Source organism: Aegilops tauschii, chromosome 5 (genome assembly GCF_002575655.3).
Source record: "Aegilops tauschii subsp. strangulata cultivar AL8/78 chromosome 5, Aet v6.0, whole genome shotgun sequence".
Taxonomy (NCBI): domain Eukaryota; kingdom Viridiplantae; phylum Streptophyta; class Magnoliopsida; order Poales; family Poaceae; genus Aegilops; species Aegilops tauschii.
The window spans coordinates 428,567,325-428,583,149 of NC_053039.3; the positions used below are offsets into that span (position 1 = coordinate 428,567,325).

The window sequence follows — 15,825 nt, forward strand, 5'->3', positions numbered from 1 at the left end:
CTGCTTCTTGTTGTTGGTGTGGATGACGTGCAACTTGGTGTTGCCGTGGGCCTCCACGCCCTGCTACTCGTCGGCGAACACCATGGCCGGCAGTAGGGGTTGGTGTTTTGCGTGGAGATGGATGTGATGGAGCGATTTGGTGGCAGCGCAATGGATACTTGTGTTGTTGTGGATGAGAAGCCCTTTGGCGGGGGTCTGAATTTAAGGGGAGGACGCGGGGTGGATGGCCGCATCGGATGAACTGCACGATCTCGCTAACGATGTGGTTGTGCAGATCGTGGTTTGGTGTTGTGTTTGTGATCGTGGGCTTGTGGCGATGGAACCGCTCCGATTGGGTGGTTGTATGCGAACGTGGTTTGTTTTAACGTGGTTTTTTTTATCAGTAATTTTTTTAACCACCACTTTCTGTGTGAACGGGCATTTGTCACGTTTATATGTATCCTGCGTGACAATGAAACTGCATTGGTTAGAGTTCTGCACTGCATCGTCTACAGTAGAGAACTGCATGTTGTCTACAGGTGCGTACTTCACCATTTTTTGCGTGTCCTTGCTGCAGCCCTTGAATAAAGTACGATGTATTCCACAATTTTACGAATTTTTCGCTGTGTCCTATACCGTGTATTTATTCATGTAGGTAATCCAGAACTGGATTGCTATACTGTACTGCTTCGTGTCACGAAATGCACTGCATTTTTCTAGTGCTGCGTACTGCATCTATTTTTTTGCTTGTACTTACTATAGTCCCTGGTATGGCAGGGGTAGGGGGGTTGCCCCCCCCCCCCCATTTTTTTGTGTGGCACTTGTTTGAAGGTAGACTATTTCTTTTTGGATGCGTTTTCTTAACATGCGTGTTGTCTTTTATTTTAACTTTTTTACGAGCTGCATTTATTTTATTTTGTTTTACCGATTGAACTTCATTGTTCTTCATAGAGAACTGCATCATGTGCGTTTTGATGTGGTCTTTCTTATTTTAGCCGGGCCGTTTTTTGGGCCGGCCTGTTTTATGTTGCCCTTTGCCACACGCGGGCCTCCTACGTGTCCGTTCCAGGCGATCCCACCGCTCCGCGTGGAGACCCGCATTGTTGGACGTCGCAGACTGCATTTGTACGTTGACTTCGGGCTTCCTGCGTTTTATTTATTAATAGCGAACTGTAGTTTCTGGCAGTGCCCACGCACATTTTCTTTTGTTGTTGTTATTCATTTAAAAAATGTTTCTCATTTTTCTTTGATGTTTTATTTTTGAAGTTATTGTTTTTTCTTAGTGGGCCTTCTTAGGCCTGTGTTCGGAGAGTGAACACGCATTGGGCCCAAGTCAGCCTGTGAGCACGGCTGGTTCCCGGTGCGTTGTGTGTGGCCTAATGTTTAGTCCCATCTCGCCCACGGAAGGCGCGCCTGACCTGTTTATAAGCGCTGGTGAGGCAGCCGTATCGAACTCCTCTGGTTACTTATTTGGGCGCTTATACACGGCGCTCGCTGCTCTATGCTCTCTGACCTGTGGGCCCATGTGCACCCGGCCCCACGCATCGTGGCTCAGAACGACTCGCCTGCTGTGGGCGCAGACCTACTACGAGACTGGCTAGGGCCGGCTGCACCTGGGTGGTCAATTTTTTTCTTTGTATTTTCTATCATGTATTTTTTTAATGTAAGGGCGTGCACTGCTTAGCAAACCATCCCTGCACTGCATTGATCAGGGTTCTGTACTACATGTGCACGCATTCCGTACTACATGTACAGTTCTCATTTTTGTTTTCATGTTTTTGCTCTTATGTAATCTTTTTTCCAATGTAGGGGAGTGCACTGCTTAGTAAACATACATGTACTGCATTGATTATGTTCCTGTACTGCATGTTCATATATTTCCGCACTACATTTTTGTTCAATGTAGGGGCATGCACTGCTTTGTAAATCATCCGGCACTGCATTGATCAGGGTTCTGTACTACATGTGCACGCAGTCCGTACTACATGCACAGTTCTCATTTTTGTTTTCGTGTTTTTGCTCTTATGTAATCTTTTTTTCAATGTAGGGGAGTGCACTGCTTAGTAAATCATGCGTGTACTGCATTGATTACGTTCCTGTACTGCACGTTCATATATTTCCGCACTACATATATAGATCGCATTTTTCTTTTTGTGTTTTTCTCTTATGTATTCGTTTTTCCAGATTTAGGGGCGTGCACTGCTTTGTTGGGTATGTGTAAACTTCATTCGACAGAGTCTGTACTGCATTGGTACACAACTTGCACTACATGCGTCCTATTTGCACACTGCATCTTATTTTGTTTTGTGCACTGCTAAAATCTAATGATACATAAGCAAACAACAGAAAACAAATTATCACATGCATTTTGTACGACAAGTTCATCATCAGCAAACTAATTTCAACAGAAAGCAATCTAACATAATCAAAGTTCATCATTACAAGTGATTCTGCATGGCAAGCAAACTAAGTTCAACAAAAGCAAATGATCACAAGCGAACTAACGAGATACATAAACAAACAACATAAAGCAAATTTGATGATAATTCTAAAACGACGCTGGCATTGTTGGCTCTTTGGCCGGCACCATCTTCTTCTTCACCAGGTAGTGTCTCCCCATCCCCAGCTTCTCCTGGCGCGCTTCTTGGGGGGCTCCTCCTTCTCCAGCTTTGCCTGGCGAAGCCCGCCCTGGCTGAGGGTGATGCGGTTTCATATCTCGTACGCTGTGTAGGCGTCCTTTTCCGCGTACTCGATGTGCCTCATGGACAGAGGCAGGGTGGCCCAGTGCTTGTGTTCGTCGTCGGTGATCTTCTTCTTCATGTTGTTGTAGTACTCGTCGATGAGCATGCCGAAGACGTCTCCAAGGGAGTCCAACTCCTTGGTTGCCTCGGGTACCCTCCACTCCTTTTGGAAGTCGACGAAGTTGGCGACCTCCAGATTGACGCGCACTAGCCTTTTTTGTCGCCGTCGATGGAGAAGCCTGCAAAGGTGTACCTGGGGTCGGCGAGGAAGTTGTCGAAGACGGTGCACCTTTCAGCGGCGCTCAGTTGGAAGAGCAGCACCGGGTGTTTCTTGCCGATGGAGAGTTGGCAGAGGGCGGGTTTCTGCGTCGCTTCAGGTTCGTTGTTGTACTCGTGATCAATGCCGACGATCTTGTGGCGCTGGAGGCTGAGGTGGCGCTCGTACTGTGCGAGGGTGATCGCCATCTGCTTCTTGTCGTTGGTGTGGATGACGTGAAACTTGGTATTGCCGTGGGCCTCCACGCCCTGGTACTCGTCGGCGAACGCCATGGCCGGTAGTAGGGCTTGGTGTTTTGCGTGGAGATGGATGTGATGGAGCGATTGGTGGCGGCGCAATGGATACTTGTGTTGTTGTGGATGAGAAGCCCTTTGGCAGGGGTCTGAATTTAAGGGGAGGACGCGGGGTGGGATGGCTGCATCGGATGAACTGCACGATCTCGCTGACGATGCGGTCGTGCAAATCGTGGTTTGGTGTTGCATTTGTGATCGTGGGCTTGTGGCGATGGAACCGCTCCGATTGGGTGGTTGTATGCGAACGTGGTTTGTTTTAACGTGGTTTTTTTTATCAGTATTTTTTTAACCACCACTTTCTGTGTGAACGGGCATTTGTCACGTTTATATGTATCCTGCGTGATAATGAAACTGCATTGGTTAGAGTTCTGCACTGCATCGTCTACAGTAGAGAACTGCATGTTGTCTACAGGTGCGTACTTCACCGTTTTTTGTGTGTCCTTGCTGCAGCCCCTGAATAAAGTACAATGTATTCCACAATTTTACGAGGTTTTCGCTGTGTTCTATACCGTGAATTTATTCATGTAGGTAATCCGGAACAGGATTGGTATACCGTACTGCTTCGTGTCACGAAATGCACTGCATTTTTCTAGTGCTGCTTACTGTGTCTGTTTTTTTGCCTCTACTTACTACAGTCCCTGGTACGGGAGGGGTAGGGGGGTTGGGGGGGGCCTTTTTTGTGTGGCACTTGTTTGAAGGTAGACTTTTTCTTTTCGGATGCGTTTTCTTAACATGCGTGTTGTTTTTTATTTTAACTTTTTTTACGAACTGCATTTATTTTATTTTGTTTTACCGATTGAACTTCATTGTTCTTCATAGAGAACTGCATCATGTGCGTTTTGATGTGGTCTTTCTTATTTTAGCCGGGCCGTTTTTGGGCCGGCCCGTTTTATGTTGCCCTTTGCCACACGCGGGCCTCCTACGTGTCCGTTCCAGGCGATCCCACTGCTCCGCTGACAGGGAGAGAGACGGAGAACAATCCCCTCTCCTCTCTTGCAGTTCCTCCCTCGAGCAAACCCGCCGTCGCCCGCAGCAACCTCCGTCGCCCGAGGAACCGCCGCCCTCAAGAGGTTCTTATTCCTACATTCCGCGTCGTCGTCTGCTCCGCGAGCCCTTGCCGCTGCACACCCGCAGCCCTTTCTTGTCTGTTCCCATCGCCGCACCCTCCCCCCCCCTCCCCGCCGTCGTCGCCACCGCGGTCGCCGCACCTTTTTTGTGGTACGTTCCGCTTGTTCTTGGTCTTGATCGTCCCCTCGTCTTGTTTTGTTATTCTCGTAGTTGATGTTTCTGTTTTGCTTGTGTAATTTTTCCGTAGGCACCCGATTTTATCTCGATTTGGAGTCGATACTCGTGTGTAGCAAGGTGGATCTAGGGTTTCGTGAGATTTCGTTGATTTTGTTGCTTATATCTGTCACTTCGTCATTGTGCTACAGGCAAACGCCATGTCTTCGCCGAGCAGAGTGGGAGGAGGAGTTCAGGGTATGTGGAGTGCTTATTTTAGGCTTTTGTTTATTTTGTTTGATGTTTATCTAGTTTCCTAAATCATCCTGCATATTGGTTTATGCTCTGTTAGTTGTCAGCGTTCGTTTGCATTATTTTGTCACGTGATGTTTTGTAATTTCTGTTTCTGGTTCTTTTTTAATCAAGTAGGTGATTGCGGTTCTCATAATGATATACCAATTGGCTCTCGTTGTCCTGGTGGTAAGGATCATGGTGTCGAGGGAGGACATCAATTGAATTCGCCGATTGAAACTTCTCCCATAAGTGTGGCCCCTCCTTCTGGTATGTGATTGATTTGTTTATTTTGTGTATGCTGGTTACTTTGATGTTGTACCAATTGGCGTTGCCTTGCTGTATCTAGTCCGGCATTTTGTTGGGAACAAACATGAAGTTAGTGTATGCGGCACTGTATTTATTTTGTATATGTGGATTCCACTATATGTATGTGTGAACTGCATTGATGTTTTATTCAAGTTTTTTGTGCAATGCATTATTTTTTATTTTTAGCTTATGGTCGGAGCACTTCATTTTATATGTCTAAGTGTACTACATTTGTTCTTTTTGTGCACTTTTTAAAGACCATAGTCAAACTTCATTTTGACACAGTGTCTGTTTTCCATGCTGGGGCGCCTGGGTTTGAGGAGGTTACTCAATTGATTAACCATTATTTTGCAGTGGGTAATGTTGGTGTGAGCTTTGACCAGAGACGTCCCGTTTTGTCTGAGACACAATCGTAGTCTGTTGATGGTACACAGGAAGTTACACAGGATTGGATGGTCTCGGAACAACTTCGTGAATATGAGTTGAAGCAAAGCAAGAAGAAGTTGAGGTTTGAAAGTGACTCAAAAGAGTTTGCGGAGAAGGAGAAGCAGAGGAGAGCTACAGATGGTGCCAAGGGTGCCAAATTTGCCAAGGTGAAGAAGCCTTCTTTGCAGAAGAAGAGGCTGAGTACTGTTGCTGAGGAAGGTGGTACACCTCGGCGGAGTCCACGTGTTGCTGGCATGAACAAGAATCTTGGCAAGAGAACTGCTGAAGCTGGTGGAAAGGATGATCCTCAGTCCAAGCGACTACATGTCACTGAAGGTCCCAACTCTGATGATGACGACTTGTGCTTGCTGATTTTGTGAGGGATGTTCATAGTGGTAGACGCAAAGACTGTGGTTCATCTAAGAGTCTACCCAAGCGTGCCTGTGATGATGTCGATGAAGATGTTGGTGGTGACTCTGGCGAGGAGGTGGATGTTGTTCCAAAGGTTTGTTGAAGTGGACTGCATTTGTTTCCTTCATTGTTATTCTATCTGTGTTTTCTCTGTCTCTTTTTTATGGCTAGTCTTCTAATGTGGATTGCATTTCCCTTTACACAGAGGAAGAAGTCTAGTAAGAGCAATGCAGCTGAAGATGATGCTGAGGGAGATGATTATCGATTTAACAAGACCGTACGTTTGTCGCTTCCCACTGTTTGCAAGGCTGCTGCCTTGTTGAAAGAGGCACACTGTAGTCGTGTTCGGGATGCTAGATTTGGTGTTAGCTTTGAACTGGCAGTAAAGAAAAATGTGTCGCACATTCTTATGTGCTATCTGATGGGAGTGATTGACCCTGCCACCATGATAATGAACTTTGGGAATGGCAGGGTTCTTCGAATCAATCGTGATGCAGTTCATCACATTTTTGATTTACCCATGGGACGTCACACCGCACCATGCCTGCTGCCAGCGGCCATGATGACTCGTTGAGTGCCCTCAAGGATGAGCTTGGCTTTGACCATTCAAAAAGAATAGGTGTCAAGGACTTGCTTGAGAAGTTGAAGGTGTTGGTGGAGGAAGATGATCATGTGACTGTTGACCTTGCCGTGAAGGTGTTCTTCCTGATAATCTACTAGAATTTGCTGTGCCCCGAGCTTGCAGTTCGTTTGGGTAGAGTTGCTGCAATGGTAGAGAACATGGATTATGCGGCTATGGCTCAGATGGACTTTTGCCAGCTTGTTGTTGATGAGTTGCAGGCATCTGTGGTGAGGTGGCAAACAGAAGGCAGCAAGCAGAATTGTGCAGAGGGTTGTGCCATTGTCCCCCTGATTATGTATCTTGACTGCTTGAAGCTTCGCAAATTTTCAGTCATGCACACGTTGACGCCACGTGCGTCATACCTGACGACCAAGGACCTGATGAAGTTATACAATGAGGATGTGCTTGTGAAGGGAAAGATTTACTTGGAAACTTACAAATTTGGGAAGCTGCCGGTTAGTGCATCTGAGTTTTTAATATCATTTTATTTTAAAAAAGGTGCGGCCATTATAAATCTGAACATTTCTAGTACTCATATGTGTACTTCTCTTTGCCTCTTGTCTTTTTTTTGCAATGGAAGGCGTCAGGTGATATTGTGTACAACCGTCCTATTGCAATTGTATGCGGCAGCTCTAATGCGGGACCTAGCACTCATGCTAGGTTTTATGAGCCTATATGTAGCCAGTTTCCTGCCTGTGATGATGAGGTGCCGCGTAGTCGTGGTTTCATGGCTCGACAGATGTTTGATAATAGAAGCTCTTCTAAACAGACATTTGTTGGCGGCAAAAAACACGAGGAGATTGATGAGCTTCTTCTGAAGGTTTTGAAGTTGACTGAAGATTTGCCAACCTCTGGTGACAGGTTGAGGACAGTTGCTGGTTTTTTCCCTGTTGGCCATGGCCCACGAGATGAAGATATTGTTGCTGCTCACAATTTTGATTGTGGTGTGATTGAAAGCCTGAAGATTGCAGTGACGAATGTTCGGTCTTCCTATGCTCAATTGAGACATTCACAGGAGGAAAAATGCGGTCGGTATGAGAAGGATGCTGGGCATATTTTGGATGAAATGAACCATCAGGACGCTAGTGTTGGCGCTGATAATGTATGTTCTAGGTTTTTTGTGGCTTTGAACCTCTTTTGTGTATTATGTGGATTGCTCCTCACTATTTTTGTTTTTTGTGATAGGCTGGAGTGGAATCTTCTGGTGTCCATGGAACTAGGGACGATGGAATTGGTCAACGCCGACTAGTTTGACGGGCATTCCACCTAGCTTCCTCGTGAGCGTGGAACACATCTTGTCCACGTCTTCACCCTTGCTTGTGCAAACGACGTGGAGCTTGTGGTTGCCGTGGAGGTCGACGTCGTGGAGCTCCCTGGTGTACCTGTGGCGTTGCTTGTACAGAGGTGCATCCACCATGACTCTGCTCTGCTCTCTCGTGTTTGTTCTGGAGAGAGAGGTTACTGAAAGGAAGTGTGGAGAAGAAGATGCAATGGGGTTTTTTGGGGTACGAAGCAGTTCTGTTTTCTCCTCTGCTCTCCTCTAATCTCCTTGACAGGACGTCAGAGAGGTGGAGCGGGGTGGTAGCGTGGTGGGGCTCTGTTTTCAGTTACGTGGCAACTACAGAGAGGTTCTGCTATGAGGAGGCTCTGTTAGTGCGTTGGAAATCCGGAACGTCGTCGCCTCTTTTTTCGTGACTTGTTCAGGTATGGACGCAACTGTCAGAAAATGTGATGATTGTGTTTTCGGTGAATTTTCCTAGGAAGTGCACTTCTTTGCTATCAGAACGGAATTGCGTACGTCCATATAGTGTACTGCATGGAAGTGAAGTTTATTCTTCGTGCACTGAATTATATCGGATTCGTATTCATACAGATGTACGCACATTTAGTTTCTTGATGGAGTTCTTTCATGTAGTTCTTTATTTTATAACGGACTTCTTTGCTCAACTAACAGGGCTGCATTCTTCATTTTAGCCATACTGCAATGCAGTAGAAAGAGAACTGCATTTCAGAAAAATTAATACTTCGTGCTTCCACGTGGAGAACTGCATTGTTGGACGTCGCGGACTGCATTTGTATGTTGACTTCGGGCTTCCTGCGTTTTATTTATTAATAGCGAACTGTAGTTTCTAGCAGTGGCCACGCACATTTTCTTTTGTTGTTGTTATTCATTTAAAAAATGTTTCTCATTTTTCTTTGATGTTTTATTTTTGAAGTTATTGTTTTTTCTTAGTGGGCCTTGTTGGGCCTGTGTTCGGGGAGTGAAGACGCATTGGGCCCAAGTCGGCCTGTGAGCACGGCTGGTTCCCGGTGCGTTGTGTCCGGCCTAATGTTTAGTCCCACCTCGCCCGCGGAAGGCGCGCCCGACCTGTTTATAAGCGTTGGCGAGGCAACCGTGTCGAACTCCTATGGTTACTTATTTGGATGCACGGCACTCGCTGCTCTATGCTCTCTGACCTATGGGCCCATGTGCGCCCGGCCCCATGCATTGTGGCTCAGAACGACTCGCCTACGGTGGGCGCAGACCTACTATGAGACTGGCTGGAGCCGGATGCACCTATGGTGGTCAAATTTTTTTCATTGTAATGCAGGGGCGTGCACTGCTTAGCAAATCATCCGTGCACTACATTGATCAGGGTTCTGTACTGCATGTGCACGCATTCTGTACTACACATGTTTGCGCTACATTTTTGTGCACTGCATTGGTAGCATTTATCTTTATTGTTTCCCTCTTAGTAGCATTTTTTCTAGTGTACAGGTGTGCACTGCTTTGTTGCCTCTATGTGCACTGCATTCGTCATGGTCCTGTGCTGCAGGTGTACACATTTTGCACTGCGTGCATGCTTCTTTGTACTAAAGTTGTGACTGGTTATGCCAACGATGCGGACTGCATGGCTTACATTTAAGGACTACATCAGGTGCACTAATTCTGCTTTTGTGCACTGTGCGAAAGCGCTTTTCTTTGTGCTTCATTTTGAGCATGTACTGCACTTCATGCACACATATAGTGAACTTCCTGGTAAGACTTTGGAGAACTGCACACATAAAATGGTCTGTGGATTATAATTTTTTAGAGAATTATTATTTAATGATCTGCGGTTAGTTCGTGGGAATTTCTGCACTCAAAGTCTTTGTAGAACTTCCTGGTAAGACTTTTTCTTTGGTAACATAAACCTTTATTGATTGTCCTTCATTCTTGGTAATGTAATTTTCATTAAGTCCCCTTTAATTTTTAGTTTTGACCTTTTTGCATTCCTCTTCTATAAATGTAGGCCAACTTCTACCCTTCCTTTGCAGTTCATTTCTCCTCTAGCCGCAACTTCTCTCCTTTCTCTAGCCTCTCTTTATTTTTTTCCTTTTCTAGGTTTTTGTTGCGATGGCTCCAGGCCCCTGCGCGAATCTCTCCTGCTGCGGCCATGGTTGTGGTGTGCCGACGCACTATGATTGCTCAGCTTGCTCGCAGGCCCGTCGTGCTCGTCGTGGGGGGAAGGTATTGTGCCGAGCTGGGCGAGCGGAGCAGCTTGCATATGGCACAGTATTCACCGAAGGATTGGATATGGGCCACATTAACGTTTCTGTGTTCTATTCTGCCCTGCTTCGTCGTGGCCTTGGCCGCACAAGTCCTTTTGTCCATCAGCTTACGCCAACAGATGTGGAGACTCACTACAAGATGGTATTTTTCGCTTGATCTGATTTTTTCTTTGTGTTTTCTTTTTTTTCTATAATTCCGTACTAGTCTCAACTTCTACTTATTTTGTTTTATTGAAGTGTACTACACTTTGTACTTATATCTTGTTTTATTTTTTTGCTTGTGTGCATGGAGCTCGTGTTTTATTTTGCATGGTTACAATATGTGAACTGCTTAGATACTAGATGAGAAGTAATAGTTTCCATAATTTTCCCCGCTTGTACGTTTTGTACTACATGCAGGTAGTCTCAAGAACTTCATAATAGTTCTAAGCGTACTTCTTGTTTGCAAGTTCCGCACTGCACATTAGATTGTGTTTAATCTGTACTGCTTTTTTGCAGAAAATTCCCCAACGAGCTGTTAGGTATCTCCGGCTCAAGAAGAAGGGAATTCTCCAAGTTGTTCTTGGTAATGGACACCTTAAACCAGCCAAGTACCGTGTAGGCGTTGACGGGCGGCTGTGTCTGCAGAAAGGGTAGAAGGAATTTGTCATTGATAGTGGCCTGAAGTCTGAGCAAGTTGTTGTCCTCAACTTCTTTGAACTCGAGGATCGTACGGTTAGAATCACGTTTGACGTGATTGGTTAAGGTTATGAGGTTGATTTGTAATAAGTACTTTTGCGTGTTGAATTCTTCATCTTTTTGATGTGTTTTGTAATAAGCACTTTTGTGATCTGAACCGCTTCAATTATTATTCTGAACTTCATGCTGCTAGTGAGCTAGCTGCATTTTTTACATTGTTTTTGGATCAATATGTGTCAAAGTTTTACTCTAGACTGCTATATATATGGTATACTCTATACACCATTTCTCTTTAGATGGTTTAGTTGAATAACTCATAGTCAGTGGGAAATTTGTGTTTACACAAAATTTAAACTGATACATAAGTCATACAGATAAGCAAACTGCTATGTATATGATTAATTTATTGAAGTTCATCTATTTGGTCGTTAACCTGCTGCTTCTCCGCGGTGACTGGAGCGTGTCTAATGTCGCACTTTCTTTTGTTTTCCGTGGCGGTGTTGCTGGTTCTTGTCTCTGCACCGTTGTGTTTGTAGTCCCTCGCGTGCTGGTTGATGGTGGCTTTTGTTTTTGAGTGTTGTGAACTGCATCCTTCTTTGCTCCCGCGTGCTTGTTGATGGTTGCTTTCGTTTTCCAATGATGTGAACCGCATCCTTCTTTGCTCCCTGCGTGCTGGTTGATGGTGGCTTTTGTTTTTGAGTGTTGTGAACCGCATCCTTCTTTGCTCCCCGCGTGCTGGTTGATGGCTGCTTTCGTTTTCCAGTGCTGTGAACTGCATCCTTCTTTGCTCCCCGCGTGCTGGTTGATGGTGGCTTTTGTTTTTGAGTGCTGTGAACTGCATCCTTTCGTGCTCCTACCTTGTTTTTTGAAAGTGGTGTCGTTCTCGGTTGTTTCTGTACAGCATCATTCCCTTGTGGTGGTCTTGTTGGCATTATTTCTTCATGTTCTTCGTCCTCTTCACTCTCTTCTTCCTCCTCTTCTTCCTCTTCCTCATCTTCATCATCTGTTTCTCCATAAGCCACTGCTTCTTCAGTATCTTCATGTTCTTCGTCCTCATCACTCTCTTCTTCCTCCTCTTCTTCATCTGCTTCTTCATAATCCATTTCTTCTTCAGTTGTGTCACCATCTTCTTCTTTGATTTCATCTTCTTCATATTCCTCATTTTCTGATCTTGTTCTTTTGGGGCAGGTTCTTGAATTGTGTCTCTTCCTCTTTTTTGCAGATGCTACAGCGTCTCGGTTTCGCCCATTTCTTAGTGTTGTGAGTGGAATTTCTATTTGGTTGTGCATCGCCGTGTCCTCGGTTTTCTTGTTCATGTCTTTTTGTACATGTCCTGGAATTGTGGCCGCTGATTTCATTACATGTCTTGCACTTTCTTATTCCCAGTGGGTGACCATCACTGTCCAGCTCAGGCTGTGGCTTACTGTTTTTTCATCATTTTTCTCCTTGCATGCAACCTTTTTCTGGGTTGCGTCGCCCCTTTCTTCCTTCCTCTTGTGTTTGAAACAGGAGGTGGAAGAATTATTTCTTTTTTTATAGCACCAGTTCTGCTGTGTTCAGTATTTTCTACTTGCTCGGCATTATTGTCATGTTGGGATTTCTCTGCTTGATTTAGTTTTGCTGCTGCTTCTTCTTCGTTGAGCACATCAACTTCCTCGATCAGTGCCCTCATACCAGACAACGCTCTGTGGCACCCAGCGTCGGACCTTGTCGCTCTGTTTGCAAGGTCCATTGATGTTTCTGTCAGCAATTTTCTACGACAAAAAAGCGAGGTTCCATCTGGTGCTGTTTGTTCATAGTCTCTTCTGTCAAACGTTGCATTTGATCTTGCATTACGGGTGTATCTTTTCATGATGTACACCTTAGGAATCTTGAGTACTCTCAAATGAGAAAGCATGCATAACACATGGACGCAAAAGAGCCCTGCAGACAACACATGATTTCTTTGTTTTGTAAGTGAACTGCATGAAATTAATAAACACATATTTTTCGTTATTTGTTCATTTTAAAGAAGTGAACTTCATTTGGTTTTGTGAATTAGTCATGCATGTGGACTTTTAAAGTTCAGTAAGTGAGCTTCCGTGCATGACTATCAGAAACTAGAATTTTTTGTGATAGGAGTCTCACCTGTGTGTGTCCAGAGTTTGCACTCACATTCGTAGACACCTTTCTGTTCATCGGAGACCACTTGGAAATTATGCCTTGCCCAGTCAAATGCATCCGATCTGTTGTAGTGGTGTACGAGATACTTTGTTGGGTTCTCAGCGCACCGTTCTGCTCTGAATGCAGTGCTATGGTAGAGTGTTTCTTTGAAATCTGCAAACACTGCCCTTGTATACACTTTTGATAGCTGAACTTCGAACCCAAACTGGGTTGTTGTCTTTACCTCTGACTGCATGATCAGAAATGCACTGTTACGAACCAGAGAAATGAAAAAATTGTTTGTTTTTGTTGTTATATTTTTGGCAGTTTTTGATTGACATTTTGTTTACCTCATTTGCTACTGTCTCTGCGTGCTCGACGGCCTTCCTGGTCTGAATGCACTTGTCCACCTGCTGAGCAAACAAATGGAGATCATGCTTCTCTTTGACAAAAAATTTCTTCAATATGTGGTTCATGCTCTCGCTTCTCTGTGTGGAAGTCATCCGAGCACAGAAAATTTCCTTGTAGTAAGCCGAGATCCACTCGTGCCTGTCATCCCACAGCGAAATCATCACTTCATCGTCTTGCAAGTTGTATCTCTGAATGAGGTCCTTCCATGCTCGTTCAAATTCTGACGGCATTAGTGGGTGGTTCAGCACCGCATTGAGGTCATCCTTGAGTTTCTCATGCGCCTTATACAGCAAGGCGAGGTGGTCTTTGTACTTCTTCATGATATGCCGCCGACACAACTTATGCAGAGTATGTGGGAGGATAGTTTTAAATGCTACCTTCATCAAAGAACACTGGTCTGAGAAGGCACAAATAGTGTTTTTTTATTAAGTTGTTTGTGTGTGTAAGATAGATGGAAGAAATATAAGTGCACCAAACAAACGTAAGTATGTAGGTGTTTTTTTGTACCTGTGAGCATGCAGATTGGCGGCTTGTTGTTCATACACCTCAGAAATGTTTTGAAAACCCACTCGAACAACGGTATTGCTTCATCTCGCATGAGTGCAACAACAAACATGGTGCTCTGTAGATGACGGTTCACTCCCACGAAGACTCCCAGCGGCATGTGGAATTTGTTAGTTATATACGTCGTGTCAAATGTAACGCAGTCTCCAAAATCTTCATACGATCCTTTGCAACTTGCGTTGGCCCAAAAGACGTTTCTTACACGGTTATCTGCATCAACGTCATAATCATAGAAAAACTCTGGGTTTATCTTCTGCATATTCTCGAAGAAATCCAGAAGTTTCTTGACGTCATCTTGGGACACTTCTCTGGCAAACTTTTGTTTCCTGCATTTTCAAACGCAATGCAAACTCATCTCATCAAACAGGAAATAATTACCGACAGGATGCTCAAGCGATATGGTTTGTGATGTGCTTACTTGTTTACCCAGTCGCGGCTAGTATGTCCCATGTACTGCAGACCACCGGACATACGCCACAGCGTTGACATCATCTGAGCGTGTGTGTGGTTGCCCAGTTGCATGTCTTTCACTAACTGGTCTATCAAAGGATCGTCTTTTTTGTGCGATCGCATGTGCAAAAGCATCCTAGGGCTTTCCAGCATCTTGTGATTGTGGTTGAGTTCAACCATTTCTATCACAAATTTGCCATCCTTCCTCTTTTTGACTCTAATCTTCGCCTTGCAGTCAATCCTTTTTTATGTCTTTTGATGTTTCCGGTGATAATCTGACACAGTCTGCTTGTGCGTCCCTTCTCTTGAGCAGACAATGTAGGCATTTGTCCTGTGTTTTGCCCTCTTGCGTATGCCAAACCCTGCACATCTTGCATAATTGTTGTAAAAGTCCCATGCCTTGTTGTACGTGGTGAACTTCATTCCAGCGGCAGGTATGAGGTTCAGCGGCATGTTTTTATCCTGCATTAAGTGCAATGCTCTATGAGATAATTTGTTTTGTTCTGTTTTTTAAATACGAGGAGTGCATACGAGTTTAATAAAGCATTGCAATGTTCATAAGTTTTCAGAAAAATCTAATGTATTAGATGCTAGGTCAAACCTCACAAGAAATATCAGTGTGCACTGCAATGTTATCTGAATGGACTGCAACTATTTTTTTTTTTAGAACACAAACTTACATGTGTGTAGAGTCGTTCACCCGATGGTGTTTGCAGCTCGCCGGGTTGTATTGGACATGGCGGGGTTATAGCAGATTTGAGTAGTTGAGGATCTCGCAACGGCAATAGTGAGAGGATTTGTACCTGCTGTTGACTTTTGACCGAGGCACCGTTGGTGGTCGCAGTGTCGAAGTTGATGCAGTAGGTCTGCTTGGAGCTCTGTTTTTTGGTGCAGCAGGTGGACGCTGACCTCTGTTTTGGGGTGCAGCAGGTGGACGTGGTGGTAATCCAGTGTTGTGATGATGTCTAACTGGATTGTATTGAAAATTTTGGAGCGGTGGCACATCATCATAGTCATAATCATATTCATCATCTGCTGTAACATCGTGTTCAACTGCATCATCATTGTCTGTTCGGACATGCTGACCAAACATAGTGAACTCATGCTTATACTCTGGGTTGAGAACTGTTATTGGCTCATCTTCATCGTCGTCATCTTCATCCTCCTGTCGGTGAGTGCCCTCCCAGATGAAGGTGACATCGTCGTCATCCTCGACTACCTCTTCTCCCTGGAAAAAAATCCTCTTCCGGAGAGTACTGGACCCTGTTTGTTGTCGTGAAGAATCCTCGAGGAATTTCAGGGGTAACCTAGCCAGTATCTCTTTCAGAAGAAGCTTTACTCTTCTGAAAGTTGTTGTTCCCTGGGTTGTCAATTATGCGCGGCATTTTGTATCTGCTGAACGTCATTTCCTGCACACAAAATGACCGAGTTGCATTGTCAGGCAAAATAAACTGAATCATGCGAACTGCAATGTGTTTC

General features: G+C 44.8%; 2 protein-coding genes across 2 annotated transcripts; both read right to left on the reverse strand.

Moving 5' to 3' along the window:
• Positions 1–2,688: 2,688 nt before the first annotated feature.
• On the reverse strand, positions 2,689–3,269 carry LOC141022947 (uncharacterized). Its single transcript, XM_073499237.1, has 2 exons — positions 2,974–3,269; positions 2,689–2,932 (listed from the first exon to the last, which is right to left on the reverse strand). Exons 1-2 carry the CDS (start codon positions 3,267–3,269, stop codon positions 2,689–2,691), a joined length of 540 nt encoding a protein of 179 aa, XP_073355338.1.
• A 7,306-nt stretch (positions 3,270–10,575) lies between these two features.
• LOC109766213 (protein FAR1-RELATED SEQUENCE 5-like) lies at positions 10,576–14,388 on the reverse strand. The gene is made up of 5 exons (XM_020324985.1): positions 14,315–14,388; positions 13,840–14,222; positions 13,272–13,729; positions 13,022–13,171; positions 10,576–10,722 (listed from the first exon to the last, which is right to left on the reverse strand). The coding sequence occupies exons 1-5, from the start codon at positions 14,386–14,388 to the stop codon at positions 10,576–10,578; spliced, it is 1,212 nt and encodes a 403-aa protein (XP_020180574.1).
• Positions 14,389–15,825: the final 1,437 nt, after the last annotated feature.

Bases quoted from the DNA above. Each gene is read 5' to 3' on its own strand.
- LOC141022947 (XM_073499237.1), bottom strand. From the start codon at position 3,269: ATGGCGTTCGCCGACGAGTACCAGGGCGTGGAGGCCCACGGCAATACC. The intron at 2,933-2,973 runs GTACACCTTTGC...GCGACAAAAAAG, and splicing joins AACTTCCTCGCCGACCCCAG to GCTAGTGCGCGTCAATCTGG.
- LOC109766213 (XM_020324985.1), bottom strand. From the start codon at position 14,388: ATGATGTCAACGCTGTGGCGTATGTCCGGTGGTCTGCAGTACATGGGA. The intron at 13,172-13,271 runs GTAAACAAAATG...CTGATCATGCAG, and splicing joins CAGAGACAGTAGCAAATGAG to TCAGAGGTAAAGACAACAAC. The intron at 10,723-13,021 runs GTACACCACTAC...CCCTTTCTGCAG, and splicing joins AGAACCCAACAAAGTATCTC to ACACAGCCGCCCGTCAACGC.